The sequence below is a fragment of the Myotis brandtii genome, unplaced genomic scaffold (assembly GCF_000412655.1).
Source record: "Myotis brandtii unplaced genomic scaffold, ASM41265v1 scaffold381, whole genome shotgun sequence".
Taxonomy (NCBI): domain Eukaryota; kingdom Metazoa; phylum Chordata; class Mammalia; order Chiroptera; family Vespertilionidae; genus Myotis; species Myotis brandtii.
Genome location: NW_005364633.1, coordinates 419,452 through 439,504, shown reverse-complemented (window position 1 = coordinate 439,504; position 20,053 = coordinate 419,452). Strand labels below are relative to the sequence as shown.

At 35.3% G+C, this 20,053-nt stretch overlaps 1 protein-coding gene across 4 annotated transcripts in view; it reads right to left on the bottom strand.

Annotated features, from left to right (window-relative positions):
- Positions 1-16,607, bottom strand: part of GLS (glutaminase) — a 63,672-nt gene extending 47,065 nt beyond the window's left edge. For 2 of the 4 annotated variants that reach the window (XM_014544774.1, XM_014544775.1), the window contains exons 1-7: positions 16,574-16,607; positions 14,945-14,946; positions 14,682-14,695; positions 10,235-10,331; positions 9,785-9,906; positions 2,779-2,908; positions 1,984-2,063 (exon numbers count right to left, since the gene is read on the bottom strand). In XM_014544774.1, coding sequence (XP_014400260.1) covers positions 1,984-2,063; positions 2,779-2,908; positions 9,785-9,906; positions 10,235-10,331; positions 14,682-14,695; positions 14,945-14,946; positions 16,574-16,592 — 464 coding nt within the window. In that variant the 5' untranslated portion in view covers positions 16,593-16,607. Of the gene's footprint in view, positions 1-1,983; positions 2,064-2,778; positions 2,909-7,528; positions 7,651-7,978; positions 8,043-9,784; positions 9,907-10,234; positions 10,332-11,151; positions 11,241-14,681; positions 14,696-14,944; positions 14,947-16,573 lie in introns of those variants that run through there. The other 2 variants (XM_014544773.1, XM_005872446.2) reach the window with 2 other exon arrangements.
- Between the last annotated feature and the right edge of the window lie 3,446 nt (positions 16,608-20,053).

The window sequence follows — 20,053 nt, the reverse complement described above, 5'->3', positions numbered from 1 at the left end:
ATAAATGTAAGTATGTTTATTTTAAGAGGAACAGTGCAAATAAAGCCAAACCTTAAAAGTACTCAGGTAATAAAATAATTCCAAATTAGATAATTAAATAATGTAAAATTTTTCCTCAGGGCAAGCGGGTATGGCCCGGCCCTCCTTATTCCAACCTGTACTCAATCATATAAAATCACTTAGCCCTTTTAGAAATTAGTCACCTTGTTTTTTTACTCATAGCCTTAATCACAGCTAAAGCATGGGTAATTTTTAAATGGAGCACAATTTAGATTCAATACCATTCTCTGAGACACTATCAATAAATGCTTCATCTTGTCAACCATATCTACTTACAATTCCAGCACCATTATATATGGCATCCAGTATAGCTAGCACTAATAGTTATCATTTATCGCCATGTAGATAAAAACAGAACAAAAACTTCACGTATTACCAAATTGGGATGCACATGAAGTAGAGAATAGGTTTAAAAATAGAAAAATCCTTACTGACGCCATTATAATGTAAGTTTAAGAACAGAGATAATATATTTGCATTATATTTGACTAGAGGCCAGTGCACGAATTCGTACACAGGTGATGTCCCTAGACCTGGCCAGCGATCAAGGGTTACAGGGGGCATCCGGCCAGGGGGAGAGACCGCGGGAGGTTAGCGGGTCACATAAGGTTGGCTGTGCGAGCGCACTGATTACCAGGGGGCAGCTCCTCCCTTGAGCATCTGCTGCCTGGTGGTCAGTGCACATTATAGCGACCAGTCGAAATGGTTCCTTAGGCTTTTACATATATAGATTCCGGTCAAGGGCACATACTGTGGTTGCAGGCTCACAAGCAGAAGGCAACCAATGGATGTGTCTCTCTCACATCTACGTCTCTCTCTCTCCTTCCCTCTCCCTGCCTTCTACTTTCAAAACAACCAAAAAAAAAAAAAAAAAAAAAAAAAAAAAAAAATCTATGGAAAAATATCCTTGGGTGAGGATAAATAAAAACAAAAACAGTCCAAAGTTGTCTTTTAAAATTCTCTAGATAAGAACACTAAAAGAATCACCTCTACACACAATGTTTAAGAGAAAAGCCATGTGCAAGCATTACATAGTAATGATTTTCTCCAAATATAAACATTTCCATTACATGACAAACCATTTCCTCACTGCCTATTGGAATGTGCTCTATCAGGATAAAGCCACATGTTTTCTGGATTTGTGTCCTTTCATGGCATTTTAGTATATTTTACAGGCCCAGATGAGGACAAAATGTTAATAGACTAGATGAACATTTAGTCAAATGCACTATAAGTTAAGAGACCTAGGTTCTAATTTCGATTCTTCCAGTATTATATGATCTCTGGGCTTGAGATTCCTTATCTCAAAAATGAATGGACTAAACTGTATGTTTTTTTATTATAAATACTTGAGGAAAATAAGAAGAAATAATGAAAAGATTAGAATAAAGGCACTTCATATCAGAATTTAACAAATGGGGAATGAAAGCTTTAATTGGACATTTTCTTAGAAATAACCTAAAATTATAAGGCTAAATGACCTGTTAGTTTTCACAAAATCTAGGATAAATTACATCTATGCTATAAATAAAGTTGTATACACTTAGGTGTTGCATATCTTATTTTATGTTATATTTTAATTTAAAAAAGAATTACCTTGGGTGATACCTCTGAGCTAAGTCCTTAAATAAAAAAAAGTTTTTTCTCTTTAACTGACAAAAAAAAAAATTGCAGACTTCATCCATTTTTCCAAGGGCCTCTCCTTAATTCATTGGTTTTTAAAATCAAATCATTCTCTTTGAAGTAACCTCGCATCAGTATCCTTTCTATAATTGTGCTAGACCCTCGCCTGTCAGTGCCTGTGCCTGTAGTGTAAGCATTTCCCGAAGACAACTTTCATAAACTTCATGAAATCCTGCATGTTTTGCAACTGACCTCATACTTCACAAATGACTGGTTTTCATGGATTTGAAATAAACTTACCTCTGTCCATCTACTGTACAAACCGATACACCCCACAAATCAGGACTGAACTTGGCTAGTTGAGGAATATAGTCTGCAACCTAATCAAAATATTAGAAATTAACAGATTTAATACAAGAAAATAATACTTTCGTCTACCAAAAATTTTATCTCAATTTAGTTTCCACCAATGAATACTTAATTTATAGCACTTAGTGGCTTTGTAGTCTTTTATGACAATATTCATAATAACTAAGGGCACAACAGATTTGAGAATTATAGGTGAAATCTAAGTGATTTCTGTCTCCACCATCCCGTTTTCCAAAGCACTCTCTCTTCCTAGGAAAGAACAGAGTCTAAAAGAGGAATTAGAATTTGAGTATGTTTAATAAGGGAAAGAAATAGAGAATTTCTTTAATCAGGGTCATACCAGTAGGGTTTCATTGTCTAAAATCTTTCAATATGGAGAAGAAATAAATTAATAACCCTTAGTATTATTTAGAGGATTTTTAAAACTAAAAATATTTAATGTTTGAGAATATCATATCTGCAGAAATTCCCAGTAAAGTTACTTTTTATTAGAGATTTAAAGCCATCTCAATCATTTGAAAATCAAGAGTTTGTAAACTTGTTAGCCAAAATAACAAACTCAAATATTTAAAATGTTAAAAGTACTTTATCCAATGGCTTCATTTAACTTAAATTTCTTAATTAGCAAAACATAAGAAAACTACACAATTTTACTCTCTATACCTCAACTTGAGTAGAGTTTATTAAGTGATTGGTTTAGGAAAATATTCACATTAAAAATGTTACCTTTCCTCCAGACTGCTTTTTAGCGCTTTCATATAACTCATCGATATGAGAAGTAAAAGACATAAAGTCAGGAATGACAAACTTTCTTCTAAAGGCTTGCGTCAACAAAACAATGTTGCTCTGAACACATCTGTGGAATGTGAGAAAAAAAAAATAAGTCGACTGAATGCCCTTCAAAAATGAGTACTTGGTAATAACATTAGGAGAATATTTAAACCAGGGGTCCTCAAACTTTTTAAACAGGGGGCCAGTTCACTGTCCCTCAGACCGTTGGAGGGCCGGACTATAGTTTAAAAAAAAACTAGTCGGCTGCTAAGCAACAGGCAGCGGAGGCAAAAACCCCTGAATTTTAAACAGTAGAGAAATTAATCATTTTATACAACAAACTAAATTCTAGAAATAATATTCTTTCTACAGTTTCTTTCCTTTAAGCAGCCTTTCATATAGTTGCTTATAATCTGTTGAACAAGTTAACAAAATAAAATAGATTGCCAAAAAAATTATATCAAAGATTAAAACAGAATATCCCATCAGGTTAAGTATCAAGAACATCTAAAAACAAGTTTTTAGCCCTGGCCAGTGTGGCTCAGTTGGTTGGGCATTATCTCAGGCACCAAAGAGCTGATGGTGCCCTGGTTGCAGGCTCAATCTCTGGTAGGGGGCATGCATCAGGCAGCTAATTGATGTTTCGCTCTCACATCTATGTTCTCTCTCTCCATCTCTCTCTAAAAATGAATAAAACTATTTTAAACATGGCATTTAGTTAACAAAAATTAAACTTTAATCTTAGTTCCTATAAAAGTATTAGTAGTATTTCCAAAAAGCTGAAGTTTGTGTTTTAACATATTTTTCCTGAATTACATTTTGAAAAATTTGCATTTCTAAGCTAAAAAAATGGAGATAAAATCAACTTTGCTTAATCAAATTAATGTCTCTTAAATAACATTAAAATGCTTGTAAAAATAATGAATTTTAAATGAAATTATATAATGTAGTATAAGTAAATTTATATTATTTGGATCACCAAAACAATTACATTATTCTACTCACTTTTAACTATTAATAAAAATTCAGAATACTCACTTGATCAACATAAAATTAAAACAATATAAAACAAAATAGGTTGTTTTCAGTGATAATGATGTGCCCCGGTCAGAACATAAATTAGTCCTATTTTTCCATTATTAACCTATAGATGTATAAATAATTGCTACTCCAGAGATAACAAGTATTTGCTTCAGTAAATTTGATAAATTTTTTTGATACCTTCTTAATGTTAATCTAAAAATTAAATTTTGGCATTCATTTATAACAACCAATATATTTCAAATAGCAATTCAATTTGTACATAAGAGTTGCAAGACATATACTGAATACATTACTCTGCAGAAAAGTTAAGACAATTCCTGATCTTAAATCGCTGTATCTGCATCAAAACAAATACACATCCTTACTTTTAAGAAATTATGCATGAGAAAATGAGAACTGCCAAACAAATTTAAATTATTAACCTACTACCAACTACTTAACTATTTAAAATTATCAGCATTTTTAAAAGGCTTTATAATTAACGAAACTGTACAGTCAGTGAAGTAGGATTTTTTTTTTTCTTTATAAGAAAGTGCTGGTAAAGCAATGGTAGCAGCCTTAACTGGTGAATTCTGTGGCCACAGAAGCAATTTTAAACTCAGAAGTGTGCCTAATTGTGTACGGATGAGATTCCAAATAGCAAATATTTTCTTGGGAGTTATTTTAATATAGATGGAATGAATCTATAATTAGAAGTCATAAAAAATGAACTCTGAGGAGGAAGTCCTTATGTATTTCAGCAGGTCACATCTTTCTCATGCTTTATTCAGTCTTCTCATCTGCAAACTGGGAATAATAATCACTTTTCTTTCCTTCTTAAGTGTTTATTATTAACAACTGTAATGTATGTCAATATTTTACAAAAGTAAAATAACCCTGTTTTTAAAGAAAATTAAACATTATACAAATGCAAAGATTACCATTCATTTTCCCCCAAAAGAGAAAAGACCAAAAATTGTGATTACACATAAAATTCTAATACTCGTATGGTTAAAAATGCATGAATAAATATGGCATTCATTTTCCACATAAATTTCCTACTTCTATTAATTTTAAGGTTATTAGCATTAAAAATAATTGACTAACAGGCAGTCTCCAACTTTCAAATAGATTATGCTCCAAACAATATGCTCAAAACTCATTTTCCCATTTTTTAAAAAAATGTCAGCCTGCTGTAGCCGGTTTGGCTCAGTGGATAGAGCGTCAGCCTGCGGACTGAAGGGTCCCAGGTTTGATTCCGGTCAAGGGCATATACCTTGGTTGCGGGCACATCCCCAGTAGGGGGTGCGCAGGAGGCGGCTGATCGATGTTTCTCTCTCATCGATGTTTCTAACTCTCTCTCTCCCTTCCTCTCTGTAAAAAAATCAATAAAATATATTTTTTTTAAAAAAAATGTCAGCCTACCAGCACAGCTCAGTGATTGAGCACCGTCCTATAAATCAGGAGATCACGGTTTGATTCCCAGTCAGGGCACATGTCTGGGTTTCAGGCTTGATCCCCAGGGTGGAGTGTGCAGGAGGCAGCAGATCAATGACTCTCACATCACTGATGTTTCTATCTCTCTCCCTCTCCATTCTTCTCTGAAATCAATTTTTTAAAAAGTCATAAATAGGTGCTTCTCAGATTATCCTCAAAGGCTTAATATACTAACCAAAAATGTATTTTCATTGAAATTATTTTCAAGAAAATCTTTATAAATTATTTTTCTGGGGAAATGAATTCCACTATACCATCTCATTCCCACCTGCATGGAGGTGAAATCGTTTCATTTCTGGCAACACTAACTAGAAAACTTATTTTGAAAAGATTAATTTTCAGCACTTTTAAATCAACTCATTCTAGGGCAGCGGTTCTCAACCTGTGGGTTGCGACCCCTTCGGCGGTCGAACGACCCTTTCACAGGTGTCACCTAAGACCATCCTGCATATCAGATATTTACATGACGATTCATAACAGTAGCAACATTACAGTTATGAAGAAGCAATGAAATGATTTTATGGTTGGGTCACAACATGAGGAACTGTATTTAAAGGGCCAGAAGGTTGAGAACCACTGTTCTAGGGCTTGAAAGATCAACCCTTATGCCTACAGATTTAAGGCTTTTCTGCCTGCTTACATACTAGTACACATTTGTCCCATTGGGAACTGCCTGTATTACAATAATCAATTTTATTAAATGACTGGATTAGTGTTTAAAATAATGGTGGTTGTTTTTTATATAATTATGGGTAGGAAATTTTATAATTATGTTTCCTGGATTTATAATCAATGTACTTAAATTACTTTTAATTTCAGATTAAAGCATAGCAACATGTTTATTGAGCACAAAAAATTTTAAACAGTACTAAAGTGTGAATTGCTGCTTTCACTTAAAATTTCAAGGCATATCCTCATTGCTATTATCAACAGGTCTACCTACCATCTCTCTGACAACTTCATTCTCAGATATGCCAAAGTAACTCCATAATCAAAGGTGAGAGCTTATGAACACTAACAACAAAACAATCCTTACTGCAAAGGTATAGCTAATCAGAAATTACCTCCTTCTCTCCACAAAGAAACATGTTTTGAAGACTCGAAATTCCTAACACCAATTCCAATAGGGACCCTAAAGTCTAGGCTTTATTAGGTCAGCTGAATTAACAGAATCATGAACCTCGTGGTGAAAGATAATCCCAAACTGTCAGCAATGCTTTACAGCATGCCAGGAAACTCTGAAGGATCTGTTAAAAATTCTTACTCCTTTAGATAACCTAAAACTCCAGGATATTCCCAGGCGATATCTAGAACAAATCATCCAATCCCCATAAGAAAATAAAAGATAAATACATATAGACATACAAATACATTTTCAAGGTCGATACTGGAATTCTTTGGGATCTATTTCAACCTAAACCTATGGTCTGAAAAAAAGCCATCTTACAGTAGTGTTGACAAGTTTATACTACTTTCCACTTTATTAGTTTAAAATATGATTTACCTCTTTGGAACCCATTACAACCATGCTGTCCATTAAATCATTAAGTAACCAGACTAGTAGGAACACATTAATGAAGGTGAGTAATAAATAGGCATGTATAGGGAAGCAAAAAATATTCTCAATCTACCAAATGGGAGGCATTAATCTCCAAAGTTATCTTTAGTTTCTAAATATGTGAGGAATATGAAAACAGACAAAAGCCTATGTATGAATACATCTAAAGAGAGGAAAGGAACAGAGAGAAGAACTGTAAGCCTTAGGAATACTGGCTGTCTGAAGCCTTCTCATTTTATGATGTCCTCTAAGTCACCTTGTGAGAAGAAAGCAGAGACCATGCTGAGACAGCCGTAAGACAATCAGAGGAAGTGGAGATCAATGGAAGCCACGGCAGGACAAAGGGGAGGCTCTATGTAAAGTGAATGTAATCCCCAGGTACTATCCATTGGAAGCATCCATGGCTACATTTCTTTAGATCAGTTTCAAAGAAAATATACAATAGCCCCAATGTCTTAAGAAACCTTAATGTGCACCAAGTTTTTCAAACAATTGATGGTTATAAATCCCTCCTTTTTGTTTCAATTACACAGGAAGCATTGGCCTTAAATGATGCAATTTTGTTATAAAATAAAAATGACCATATAGCACAGCAATCACCATTAAATGTTTGGCAGAAATTTTTACTTTTTAAAAAGATCTTTGTCTAGCATGACACCATCTGATGTTGTTTGAAGAGTTAATCTTAACATATCCATACACTCTTTCAACCTGGGATCAGATGTTCGCAATCCTGTAGATTTGAGTGCCTGTTTTTAAAAAAATAAGAGTGTGTAAATATAGAGTGCAAATAATGTATATGCTTATTCCAATATAAGTTTTTATTTCTGTACATAAACACTTCTACCCAGGACCTGAATATATAGTATATGGCATTTTAGTGTCACTATTACACACTTTCTGGATAAGTTTCTCATTCTTTTTCTTTCACTGATTACCTTGAAATGAGCATAATGAAAATTTGAAAACAGTCAGAATCTACCTGTCAAATGACCTTTAAGATTACATTTCAATATTTCTATATTATTGATTCAGTACTGCTAATTTTTAAAGTTTTAGAAAAGTATAAAAACTTACTGTGATAAATTTATGAACAGGTATTTTCTCTTGTCCTTCTGCAATTGTGTAGAACAGCAAATCTTCCAAACTAGGTAAATTTACATGACGATTCATAACAGTAGCAACATTACAGTTATGAAGAAGCAATGAAATAATTTTATGGTTGGGTCACAACATGAGGAACTGTATTTAAAGGGCCAGAAGGTTGAGAACCACTGTTCTAGGGCTTGAAAGATCAACCCTTATGCCTACAGATTTAAGGCTTTTCTGCCTGCTTACATACTAGTACACATTTGTCCCATTGGGAACTGCCTGTATTACAATAATCAATTTTATTAAATGACTGGATTAGTGTTTAAAATAATGGTGGTTGTTTTTTATATAATTATGGGTAGGAAATTTTATAATTATGTTTCCTGGATTTATAATCAATGTACTTAAATTACTTTTAATTTCAGATTAAAGCATAGCAACATGTTTATTGAGCACAAAAAATTTTAAACAGTACTAAAGTGTGAATTGCTGCTTTCACTTAAAATTTCAAGGCATATCCTCATTGCTATTATCAACAGGTCTACCTACCATCTCTCTGACAACTTCATTCTCAGATATGCCAAAGTAACTCCATAATCAAAGGTGAGAGCTTATGAACACTAACAACAAAACAATCCTTACTGCAAAGGTATAGCTAATCAGAAATTACCTCCTTCTCTCCACAAAGAAACATGTTTTGAAGACTCGAAATTCCTAACACCAATTCCAATAGGGACCCTAAAGTCTAGGCTTTATTAGGTCAGCTGAATTAACAGAATCATGAACCTCGTGGTGAAAGATAATCCCAAACTGTCAGCAATGCTTTACAGCATGCCAGGAAACTCTGAAGGATCTGTTAAAAATTCTTACTCCTTTAGATAACCTAAAACTCCAGGATATTCCCAGGCGATATCTAGAACAAATCATCCAATCCCCATAAGAAAATAAAAGATAAATACATATAGACATACAAATACATTTTCAAGGTCGATACTGGAATTCTTTGGGATCTATTTCAACCTAAACCTATGGTCTGAAAAAAAGCCATCTTACAGTAGTGTTGACAAGTTTATACTACTTTCCACTTTATTAGTTTAAAATATGATTTACCTCTTTGGAACCCATTACAACCATGCTGTCCATTAAATCATTAAGTAACCAGACTAGTAGGAACACATTAATGAAGGTGAGTAATAAATAGGCATGTATAGGGAAGCAAAAAATATTCTCAATCTACCAAATGGGAGGCATTAATCTCCAAAGTTATCTTTAGTTTCTAAATATGTGAGGAATATGAAAACAGACAAAAGCCTATGTATGAATACATCTAAAGAGAGGAAAGGAACAGAGAGAAGAACTGTAAGCCTTAGGAATACTGGCTGTCTGAAGCCTTCTCATTTTATGATGTCCTCTAAGTCACCTTGTGAGAAGAAAGCAGAGACCATGCTGAGACAGCCGTAAGACAATCAGAGGAAGTGGAGATCAATGGAAGCCACGGCAGGACAAAGGGGAGGCTCTATGTAAAGTGAATGTAATCCCCAGGTACTATCCATTGGAAGCATCCATGGCTACATTTCTTTAGATCAGTTTCAAAGAAAATATACAATAGCCCCAATGTCTTAAGAAACCTTAATGTGCACCAAGTTTTTCAAACAATTGATGGTTATAAATCCCTCCTTTTTGTTTCAATTACACAGGAAGCATTGGCCTTAAATGATGCAATTTTGTTATAAAATAAAAATGACCATATAGCACAGCAATCACCATTAAATGTTTGGCAGAAATTTTTACTTTTTAAAAAGATCTTTGTCTAGCATGACACCATCTGATGTTGTTTGAAGAGTTAATCTTAACATATCCATACACTCTTTCAACCTGGGATCAGATGTTCGCAATCCTGTAGATTTGAGTGCCTGTTTTTAAAAAAATAAGAGTGTGTAAATATAGAGTGCAAATAATGTATATGCTTATTCCAATACAAGTTTTTATTTCTGTACATAAACACTTCTACCCAGGACCTGAATATATAGTATATGGCATTTTAGTGTCACTATTACACACTTTCTGGATAAGTTTCTCATTCTTTTTCTTTCACTGATTACCTTGAAATGAGCATAATGAAAATTTGAAAACAGTCAGAATCTACCTGTCAAATGACCTTTAAGATTACATTTCAATATTTCTATATTATTGATTCAGTACTGCTAATTTTTAAAGTTTTAGAAAAGTATAAAAACTTACTGTGATAAATTTATGAACAGGTATTTTCTCTTGTCCTTCTGCAATTGTGTAGAACAGCAAATCTTCCAAACTAGGTAACAGACCCTGTTTTATTTTACTAAAGGGGAAAAAAGAAGAAAAAATTAATCCTCATGTGAACATTCTAGTGAATTTAAGCTACATCCATTATTAAATATTCATTGAACCAGGCTGAACTGATCTACTCAAGACAGCATTAAGTGCCGATTTATCAAAATTAAACCAGTATTATTGAATCCACACTGAAAAACAAGTAAATTATGATTCATTCTTACAGATATTTTTTAATACCAGGTTTTAAAATCTTGATGACCATTCCTAGTTGTGCTAATGCCTAACCATCTGTTATGGTGTACTCTCCTGCACAATCTAATACAACCACCCAATATTAATTACAGAGCTCAGCAAATGTTCAGGCAAGTGTCAAAATGTTGCTCTTTTTAAAAAAATTTATGACTATATTTACATATCTATAGTAATAAAAGCATAATATACTAATTAGACTGGACAACCTTCAGAGGAAGCCGGGGCTGCAAGGGAAGCCCAGGTCCTGGGTGCCATGCCAGAGGGAAGCCGGTGCCGGCAGCCGGGGGAAGGAAGGCCTACTCTTGCATGAATTTCGTGCATCAGGGCCTCTAGTTATTCAAATATTTAACCTGATTGTAAAATCTAAGGGAGACAGAAATTATGTGTTGGATAGGAAAGGTTAGCACAGAAGTTCCTGAATCCTGGCTATAATACTTAAACTGAGTTACCTGTCTGTGATTGTTTCCTCATCTGAGAAAAGGAGACCTCACAGGGTTATTGGTATAATGACAACTTTCAAAGGAAAATCCTATAATTACTTTTGCAAAATAAACTATCACACAGCATAAGTATGTTTAAAATTGTGTTTTTACACTGTTGAAAGGAGCTTTTCACCCTGGCTGGTATGGCTCAGTTGGTTGAGCGTCTTTCCAGGGCACATTGCCAGGGTTATGGGCTCCATCCTCCAGTAGGGGGCACTTGATGGTTCTCTCTCATCGATGTTTCTCGCTCCCTCTCTCTCCAAAACCAATAAAAACATATTTTAAAAAAAAGCTTTTCTCATTGTCCAAATATGTCCTGATAATAAGACTGACCACATGTATTTGTGTATTTAGTTATTACTTAATATAATTATTTCCCTATTATTAGTGATCCATATATTTCTATCTTAAAAAAACAATAGAATATGGAGTTGGTCCACAGAGCATATACATTTATACATGGCAACTATAAAGTTTATCCTAAAATGTTAAAGTTGATTTTAATATAATTTATAGTTGTGTTCAAAGATGTTACAACTTTTAGTTTTTAAAGTGAACCTTAAAATGTATGAATTTCATACCAATGTTAAAAAAACAAACAAACAAACAAAAACTAACACATATCCTAATTTAATGACATATCCCGGATATATAATTATTCCCTGAAACAATTTTGGCTCTTAGAGAACTTTTAAAAGAGTATTTGCGATATTTTAAAAATAAGAGCTAACATTTACCAGTCACTTTGTGCTATAAACTCTCAGAGCATGCATTCTACCTAATTTAATGAATGCCTCCAACAATTTTATGACAGAAGGTACTATTATTACCCAAAATACATTATGGTTCCAGGTACATAGTAGAAGCTCAATAAATTTATTATTTGTTGATAAGATGAATGACTCTATCCCCATTTGAGATGAGGAAATAGAGGCTCATACATATGAAACTTCCCAAGACTGCATAGTGGCAGAGATGGGTTTCTCTAATTCCAAACCATTAACCACTAGAGCAGTGATGAAGAACCTTTTGAGCTCGGCGTGTCAGCATTTTGAAAAACCCTAACTTAACTCTGGTGCCGTGTCACATATAGAAATTTTTTGATCTTTGCAACCATAGTAAAACAAAGACTTATATTTTTTATATTTATTTTATATATTTAAATACCATTTAACAAAGAAAAATCAACCAAAAAAATGAGTTCGCGTGTAACCTCTGACACGCGTGTCATAGGTTCGGCATCACTGCACTAGGGTATACTGACTACCAAACTTACTAGCTAGTTATTAGTTATTACTTTTATAAGGTACAATGTTTTTTGGTCTTACCCTGATCTAAAACCATTAAACAGTGTTCAACAATACTAGTGATTTAATATTTAAAGGAAAATTGAGCCAGCTGTCAAAAAAGTCAGTGAAAAATAACATACTGATTATTTACAGAAAATGGTTTGTCAAATAAATGACAGTGGTAGTTTTAAAAAAAAACTGCAGAATAAGCTTTCTATGTATTTATCACACCAGTAAATGGTATTTGCTTTCACTAAAAGCTACATAACTAACATAAAATAGGAATACACTTCTTACCTTATGGTATCCTAGTGCAAAAAAATTAGTGACCATGTTATTGCCTAGCGAAAGTAAATTGTTACTTGCTTTTGGACAAGAGACTAAGTTTTATCCATAGGAGAGTGATTTAAGTCATCTCTAAAAAATATTCTCACAAAATAAATGGTCAAAATTAATAAAAACAAAATAAAAATTAGTTTATGACACTCAGAAACTACAATAGGATGGAGATACACAGATTAATAAATCCAAAGAAAAATCTCTCATGCCTTTTTATTCTCTCCCTCACTGCCTAAGTAGGCCTTTAAAAGCTTAGATTCTATCAGAGACCAAGTTAGCTTCAACAATCTGGTGAGCAAACCAATGTACAGATTCTCCCCAAACTTTCAACCAGGTAGAAATTACTACAAATATCTTTCTTGTCCCTTTTTTCTCCCCAAATTGAATATGGCTTTGTAGCAACACTTCACAATAACATATTTTGCTATTAAAATTCAAAAGCTAAAAATGTAGTTTTCAGTAACTTATATAATAACTAGAAAATCCTTGAGAAGTCTTTTAAGTTTTAATGACAAAAAAAGATTATAGCAGGCTTTCAAACTATAACATCGAGTAAACCCGAGTGATTCCTCCAAATACCCTAGGGAAAAACATAAAATTGTTATGACACTCAGAAACTAAAATAGGATATACATAGATTAATAAATCCAAAGAAAAATCCGTTTCATACCTTTTTATTCTTTTCCTTTTACTCTCCCTCACTCCCTTTCTAATTTCTGCCTTTAAGATCCATTCACCATCACTTTGTTCCTTCTTTTTCCCATTCCTTCCCCTACTTTACCCTCACAAAATACCTGCCTAAAATAACAAATGATTTTTGTTAAAAAGTGAAAAAATTCCCAAGTATTTAACTGCCACCCATGACATGTACAGTGTTATTAATTGCTGCTTACAACCTAAGGGAAATAGAACACGTACATAAGGAGGAATTATAATAAAGAAACTATGGGATCCAATCACTGAAAAGTACTTCACTGTGGACTAATAAGGTCAAGCTTTTTTAGAAGACGTGGAATTTGAGCTACATTTGCAAGATGGGTAGGAGCTGGAAACATGACAACAAATGGGAATTTCAGGCAAAGGAAACAGAATCACCAAAGCGACGAAGGTAAGTATTCACTGGATGTTTATAAAGAACAGTAAGCAAATAGAGCATAAGATATACGAATTAAGGTGCCTGTCGCTACCTATGTGTCCATTAAAATGCCCAATTTTCAGGGTTAGAAGAAATCTATTTAAGTCAACTTATAAATGAGGAACTACCGCCCCGAGTGATCTTTATTTAATTTTTAATTTTTTTTACTGACTGATTTGAGAGGACAGTTGGTGAAGCACTGTCCCACACATCAAAGAAGGTTGTGGGTTTAATCCCGGGTTGGGGCGTGTATGGGAGGCAACTGATGAATGTTCCTCTCTCTCCACCTTCCTCTCTCTCTAAAAATAAAAACATATCCTTGGGTGAGAATAAAAAATAAAAAATATAAATATGTAATAGATTTTTTTTAAAGGACTTTCTGTTCTTTTATCTTAAAACCCTTAAACAGTAAAGCAAGCTGGGTAAAACTGTCCCCAATTAACAGATCAAACATGGGGCCTCACACTAAGCCTGACAGGCTCAGGGGAGGTGCATGGTGGGCCTCACAAATCCAGAGATGTGACCATGTGGGGTGGCAACTAAAAGCAGGCCATGGTGGGTAGCTACCCTAAGCCTACAGCTTCCTTGATAAAAATCAGTTTTTACCCTTGAAAATGTTACATGATTAAATTTTTGTTCTGTCTTATTGAAACTGCATCCTGTACAAAATGAGGATGAGATTAAATTAAATTAGGGCTGCTGTTCTGATTGGACTTTATTGAAATGTATTCAAGAGCAAGCCCAAGTAAGAAGCACGAAAGCCAGCTTTACGTGAGGAAATAACCAGGCTGTTCATATCAGCTGATGGCAACTTGTCCACATGCACAGCTTTAGAAGTCTAACAGTGGAAGGGGCACAGGGAGGGCATGTGGATGTACCATAATTCATTTAACTCCACTAATGTTGAACACAAGTTTTCCCCACATTTCTCTAATATGCATAACACTGTGCCAAAATATTAGTAGATGATTCTTCCTATACCTCAGCTTACTTTGCTACCATAAATTCCTAAAAAGGTATGAATATATTTAAAGTTCTTCATACAGTTTAAAAACTATTCTTCAGAAAGTCTGTACTCTTTCAATAACTCCCACCAGGAAGAATCTACTTCTGTCACTCAAAATAACCTCAGCAACATGACAACTTTAAAATTTTCTTTGCCTGCATCAGAAATTAGTATGCAAAAAAAACCTCCTAAATCCTGAAGGCTATCAACTTTTTGTTCATTATGAAATATCAATAGTTCTGATTTAAAATTAGTGTTTTCACGATGAACATTTCTTTAGTAAGCAATAATGTTCCATACCAACCAGAGATACTTCCCAAAGGAAGCCAAGACTTACATTAACATTTTGCTTCTACCACATTGTAGGTGGTCAGAAAAATCACAAGTGCAGTGATGACTCATATGCACTGTTTCATAACCAAAGCAATTTTATACCTTAGTAGATTCCAGGATAAAATCATACTAACAGTCTCTCTACCTATAAGCTATTTACCTCACGTAGAGATATCAATTATTAGTAACTATTTTTGTAAATATGTAATTTCATTAGGCTTTCTTAAGAATTCCTCTTTTTTAAAAAAATAGATTTTTATTGATTTTAGAGAGGGAGAGATAAAAACATCAATGATGAGAGAATCATTGATTAGCTGCCTCCTGTACGCCCCACACTGAGGATCCAGTACGCAACCCAGGTATGTGCCCCAACCAGGAACCGAACCTCGACCTCCTGGTTCATAGGCTCAACCACTGAGCCATGCTGACTGGGTAAGCATTCCTCTTAATAGCAAATGACGTAAAGGGTGAAAAGGCACAGACAAGGGTCATGTGGGGGAAAAGGGACATCTATAATATTTTCAACAATAAAGATAAATTTTTAAAAAATGATAGGCAACTCCTTGGTTTATATAGGATTTAAAGATTGAGCTTTTTAAGGAATGCAAATTCTACAAATTAGACTTGCAGTTTCTACATACATACTTTTCCTTTACCTCAATACTACAAGAAGGAAGTAGTAGTGCAGCTTTTTACTGGTTTCAAATAATTTTGTAAGTCTCAAAGTAACCCACAAATACCTGCAACAAATTTCTCTTCAAGGTGACCTCTATCTTTTCCAGACTAAAATAATGCCCTACTCCCCAATTACTTTCCTTACATACTACCTCACATGCAAAAAAAAAAAAGAGATTGAATTCTATTTGGTAGTCCTATCCTGAATTACTTGATTCTGAAGTACACAGACTTCTTTGTAAAACAGTAAAGCCTGGAAACTAGAAGTTAAAACTCAAGGAGACTAAATTCCAGGACCTAATTCATGCTCTACCAGTGAACTTCACCTAAACATTAATTAGTAACATGTAGTTTGTTAATTACAGATTGTGTACTGATATATCCATGGCTAACTAGATGTGTGGTTTAATGTAAACATTAGGCAGCAAAAAATGTTATATGTTATGATGCTATTAAAACAAAATTTAAACTCACTGATAACCAGTAAAAATTTGTAGTAGAGTAAATCACAAATAAAATGACTGAGGTTCAGTGAAAAAATTATTTTATCTCAAAATTAACTGTACTGTCCCAATTTAATTTTAGCTTGTAAAATGAAAATATGTTCACTTTTACAAAAAAGCAAATAATTAAATGATCATAACAAAATTTGTCATCTGTGTCAATAGAAGGTTTTTTTTTAATTCCAAAATATATTATCTATATCTGCCAAATACCATGGCAACTTTATTATCAGTACTGTTCTATAGACCTAACTCAGTTTGTTGAAATGCATAAGTATTTAACCTTACTTCGAAATTCAATTCTCAATAGAATATAATGATTCTATGGCCTTTGCTTTCCATTTATTAAGAATAGGAACTTCCAGCCTGGCCGGTGTGGCTCAATGTTTGGGCGGCTACCTATAAACCAGGAGATCTCTGATTCTGGTCAGGGCACAGGTCCAGAATGCGGGCTCCATCCCCAGTAGGGGGCGTGCAGCAGACAGCCAATCAATGACTCTCTCTCATCATTGATGTTTCTTTCTCTCTGAAATCAATAAAAACATATTTTTTTAAAAAAATATGAATTTCCAAAACAAGATCACAGTATCTGAAGATAGAGGGAATCACTCTCACTTTTAATAAAGTATTTTTAATTATTCTAATCGTAAAAATATTTTTGAAGTGCCATGACTTTGTACAGATAAGCAAACATGCAATTATTGCACATGGGTATGCAATTTTTAACAGATACTACCAAACTGCCCTCCTAAATAGCTGAACTAATTTAATTTATACTTCTACCAGCAACATAAGAGTTCCCATTTCCCACACCCTTTGCATCACTTGATTTAACTTAACAAAAGTCTGCCAATCTGATAGAGTAAAAATGACCTCACTGGTATTTTAATGGAATACTTTCAATATTGCACTCTGTCTGAATTACCTATTTTCTAAAGAGCATACTTGTAGTGGTATTTTCCCAACCTGGTCCTTCCGTTATATCTCTTTTCCTTTCTAATTAAATGAGAAATTGCTCAACAAAAAGTAACTTAAAATGCCCTGTTCCCACCTGCAAACCCTTCCCAGGGACCTAGAATATACACACTTCTAGGCTTTATAGACATGAAGCATGGCATGCTTGACAGAGAAGAAACACTGTGATAAAAATGACCATGTTGGACAAGCATTGCTATAAAGGTTAATGAAGAATCTTTAATGCTATAGCATGCTCTGTGGCTTTTATATAATACTCATTCCAGTCCATATTGGTTTTCTGAAAGGACAGTGATTTTTTGAAATTAAAAGTCTATAATTAGTCTCAAAACAGTATGCAAAATAGGTTGAAATGAGACAAAAGAGTGGATATGAGGGTACAGATTTTAAATTTGAAGTCATCAGATATGTGGAGGTAAATGTGAGAACAGAGCTTGGAGGAGAGATGATATCACCTACACAAAGATGAGAGTCAAAGCCGAGAAAAGGGAGATGCTCTTGAGAAGGTAGACAAATGGCAAAGCAGCAAAGGCCCCAGCCTCAGGGTTTACCCAGGGAACAGACCAAAAGAGTCAGGAAAGCAGACAGACAACTTAAAAAATGGGAGAGCCAAGCAAAGTGGTTTTCAAAATGATAGAATGACAGTAACAAAATTAAATAAGAGCACTGCATGGAAAACTGAGCTCAGATCATTCCATTTTTCCATGAGATATTTAAGAAAGTGCACAGTCCCCAAATTCAAGGCCAATGCCCTTGTCAGGTTTTACAATAAACAAAGCAATTTCATTCTATTTAATGAACAGTTGTGTTGTATACAACACATGCCAAAACTGTTCTAAGTAAGCCCTTTACAAAACGTTAACTCGTTTTTCACTTGGCTATTTCTTTTAATAACCCCCTATAAAACCTGGCAGGTCCTGAGTGAGGACTGGCATTCCAGGTGGTTTGCGGCTGGAGGGATGACCTATGCTTTGGAAGCTGAGCACCAGTAATAACAAAATCAACTGGAAGCTTACCTCCCAGAACACAGGCAAATGGAAAGGAGGACAGCTACAACTGGAAACCAGAACATTCAGAAAATAGGATCTTTAACCAGATAAATTTTTTTCACAATCTCAAGGCCAGTGCTCTTCACTTCATATGTAAACTGGAGACAGCTGGCGTTCACTCTTGAAATCCTTGATTGGAAAACTCTCAGGATTCTCGTATTTAGGCATACCTCATTTTATTGCATTTAGCTTTATTGCCCTTCCTAGGTATTGAGGGTTTGTTTTTGTTTTGTTTTTTACAAACTGAAGGCAAGACTCTCCACCAGCAAAAAGATTACGACTTGCTTGTTACTGCAATATTCGCTTCATTACAGTGGTAAGCAAGGTATGCCTGTAGTACCTGAACCAGTCTAGCCTATTACTCTAAACTTTTAATTGAGGTAGTAAACAAGACTATCTTACTGATCACTCAAACTCCAGGGCATCTAAGCAAATAATCTTGACGGTTCCCTGGCCGAGGCGGACTTTCTTTGGGGGCTGGGGAGACTAGGAGGGCATTTATGTAGGGGTTGTCAGTATTAGCCAAAATAGGGTTTCAACGTTAATCAAGGCACAAGGTTCTGGGAGAAAAAGAGGGATACTAAAGCCACTGAAGAGACATACACTGGAAGGCGTTTTCAATAGAAAGCAGGTCCCATCCTATAGCCTTTAAGGACAACTTTAAATGCCAGTAATCGCATTTTGCAATTCTGTGTGTGAGTACAGGTATTTAAACCAGTTACACGTCTGGTAAACCAGATGACAAAGGTATCAGATGAGATTAACCATACCCATTCTAGTCCCTAAAAAAACATAGGAGGTGGAAATTTAACAAAAACCTAGCCTTTTAGATCTTGAAGGGATGTGAGTCATCTAACTGAAGGTGTTCAATGATGTGCCCAAGGTCCTAAGGCTGCTCTGTAGCACGTCATCATCACCAAGGAATACCACAGACTTTGCCCATCATCAAGTGATTTAAAAAAATAACATTTTTTTTTCAGTCTGGGAAAACAACTTTAGCTTGGAATGTTTTAAGAAGGTGCCCGCTTCAATTACAGGAAACATGAAGCTGACCCGAGGCTGAACGTATGAAGAATCACACTTTCGATTTGACTTAAGGTTCCATGGGGCTGGAGATAATGTCGGTACAAGATCAGAAAAACAGCAGGGCAGGAAGAGAACAGACAGGAGTATCTGTAACCCCCCTGGGCAGACAGGGGTCGTGCCCACTTGTACTGCACAGGACACAATACCCAGGGCCCTGCTTCCCACGCCGAGGGAGAAAAACCAGCTTTGTGTGAAGACGAAAGGACTGTGCGGTACAGATGAGTTCACATCCGATCACTGTGTGAACTCGAACTTTTCAGTGAGCGTTTTGCCGGCCGCATTTCATCTTCGGAATCCTAACCTTTGTCTTCCAAAACACCTCGCCCACCTTCCGCAGCACAACCCCCAGGCCAAAGCCCGTGGTCCCCGGGGCAAACGGGTGGTCGGCACGCGCGCCCCATCCCCGCGGCCACGTGACCCTCCGGCCCCTCATCTCCTCTCGGAAACCTTACTTCCGGCGCCCCAGATGGCTCCACGCAGACCGGGATGTTTCCACTCTGGAAACTGTCAGGATCCTCGGCCACGTTAGGTTTCCAAAGAGACGGAGGCAGAGACGGAAGGAGGGCAGACGGAGGACACCCGAGCCCGGAAAAGCCACGAGCCGGGGAGGCGCGGGCTCCGCT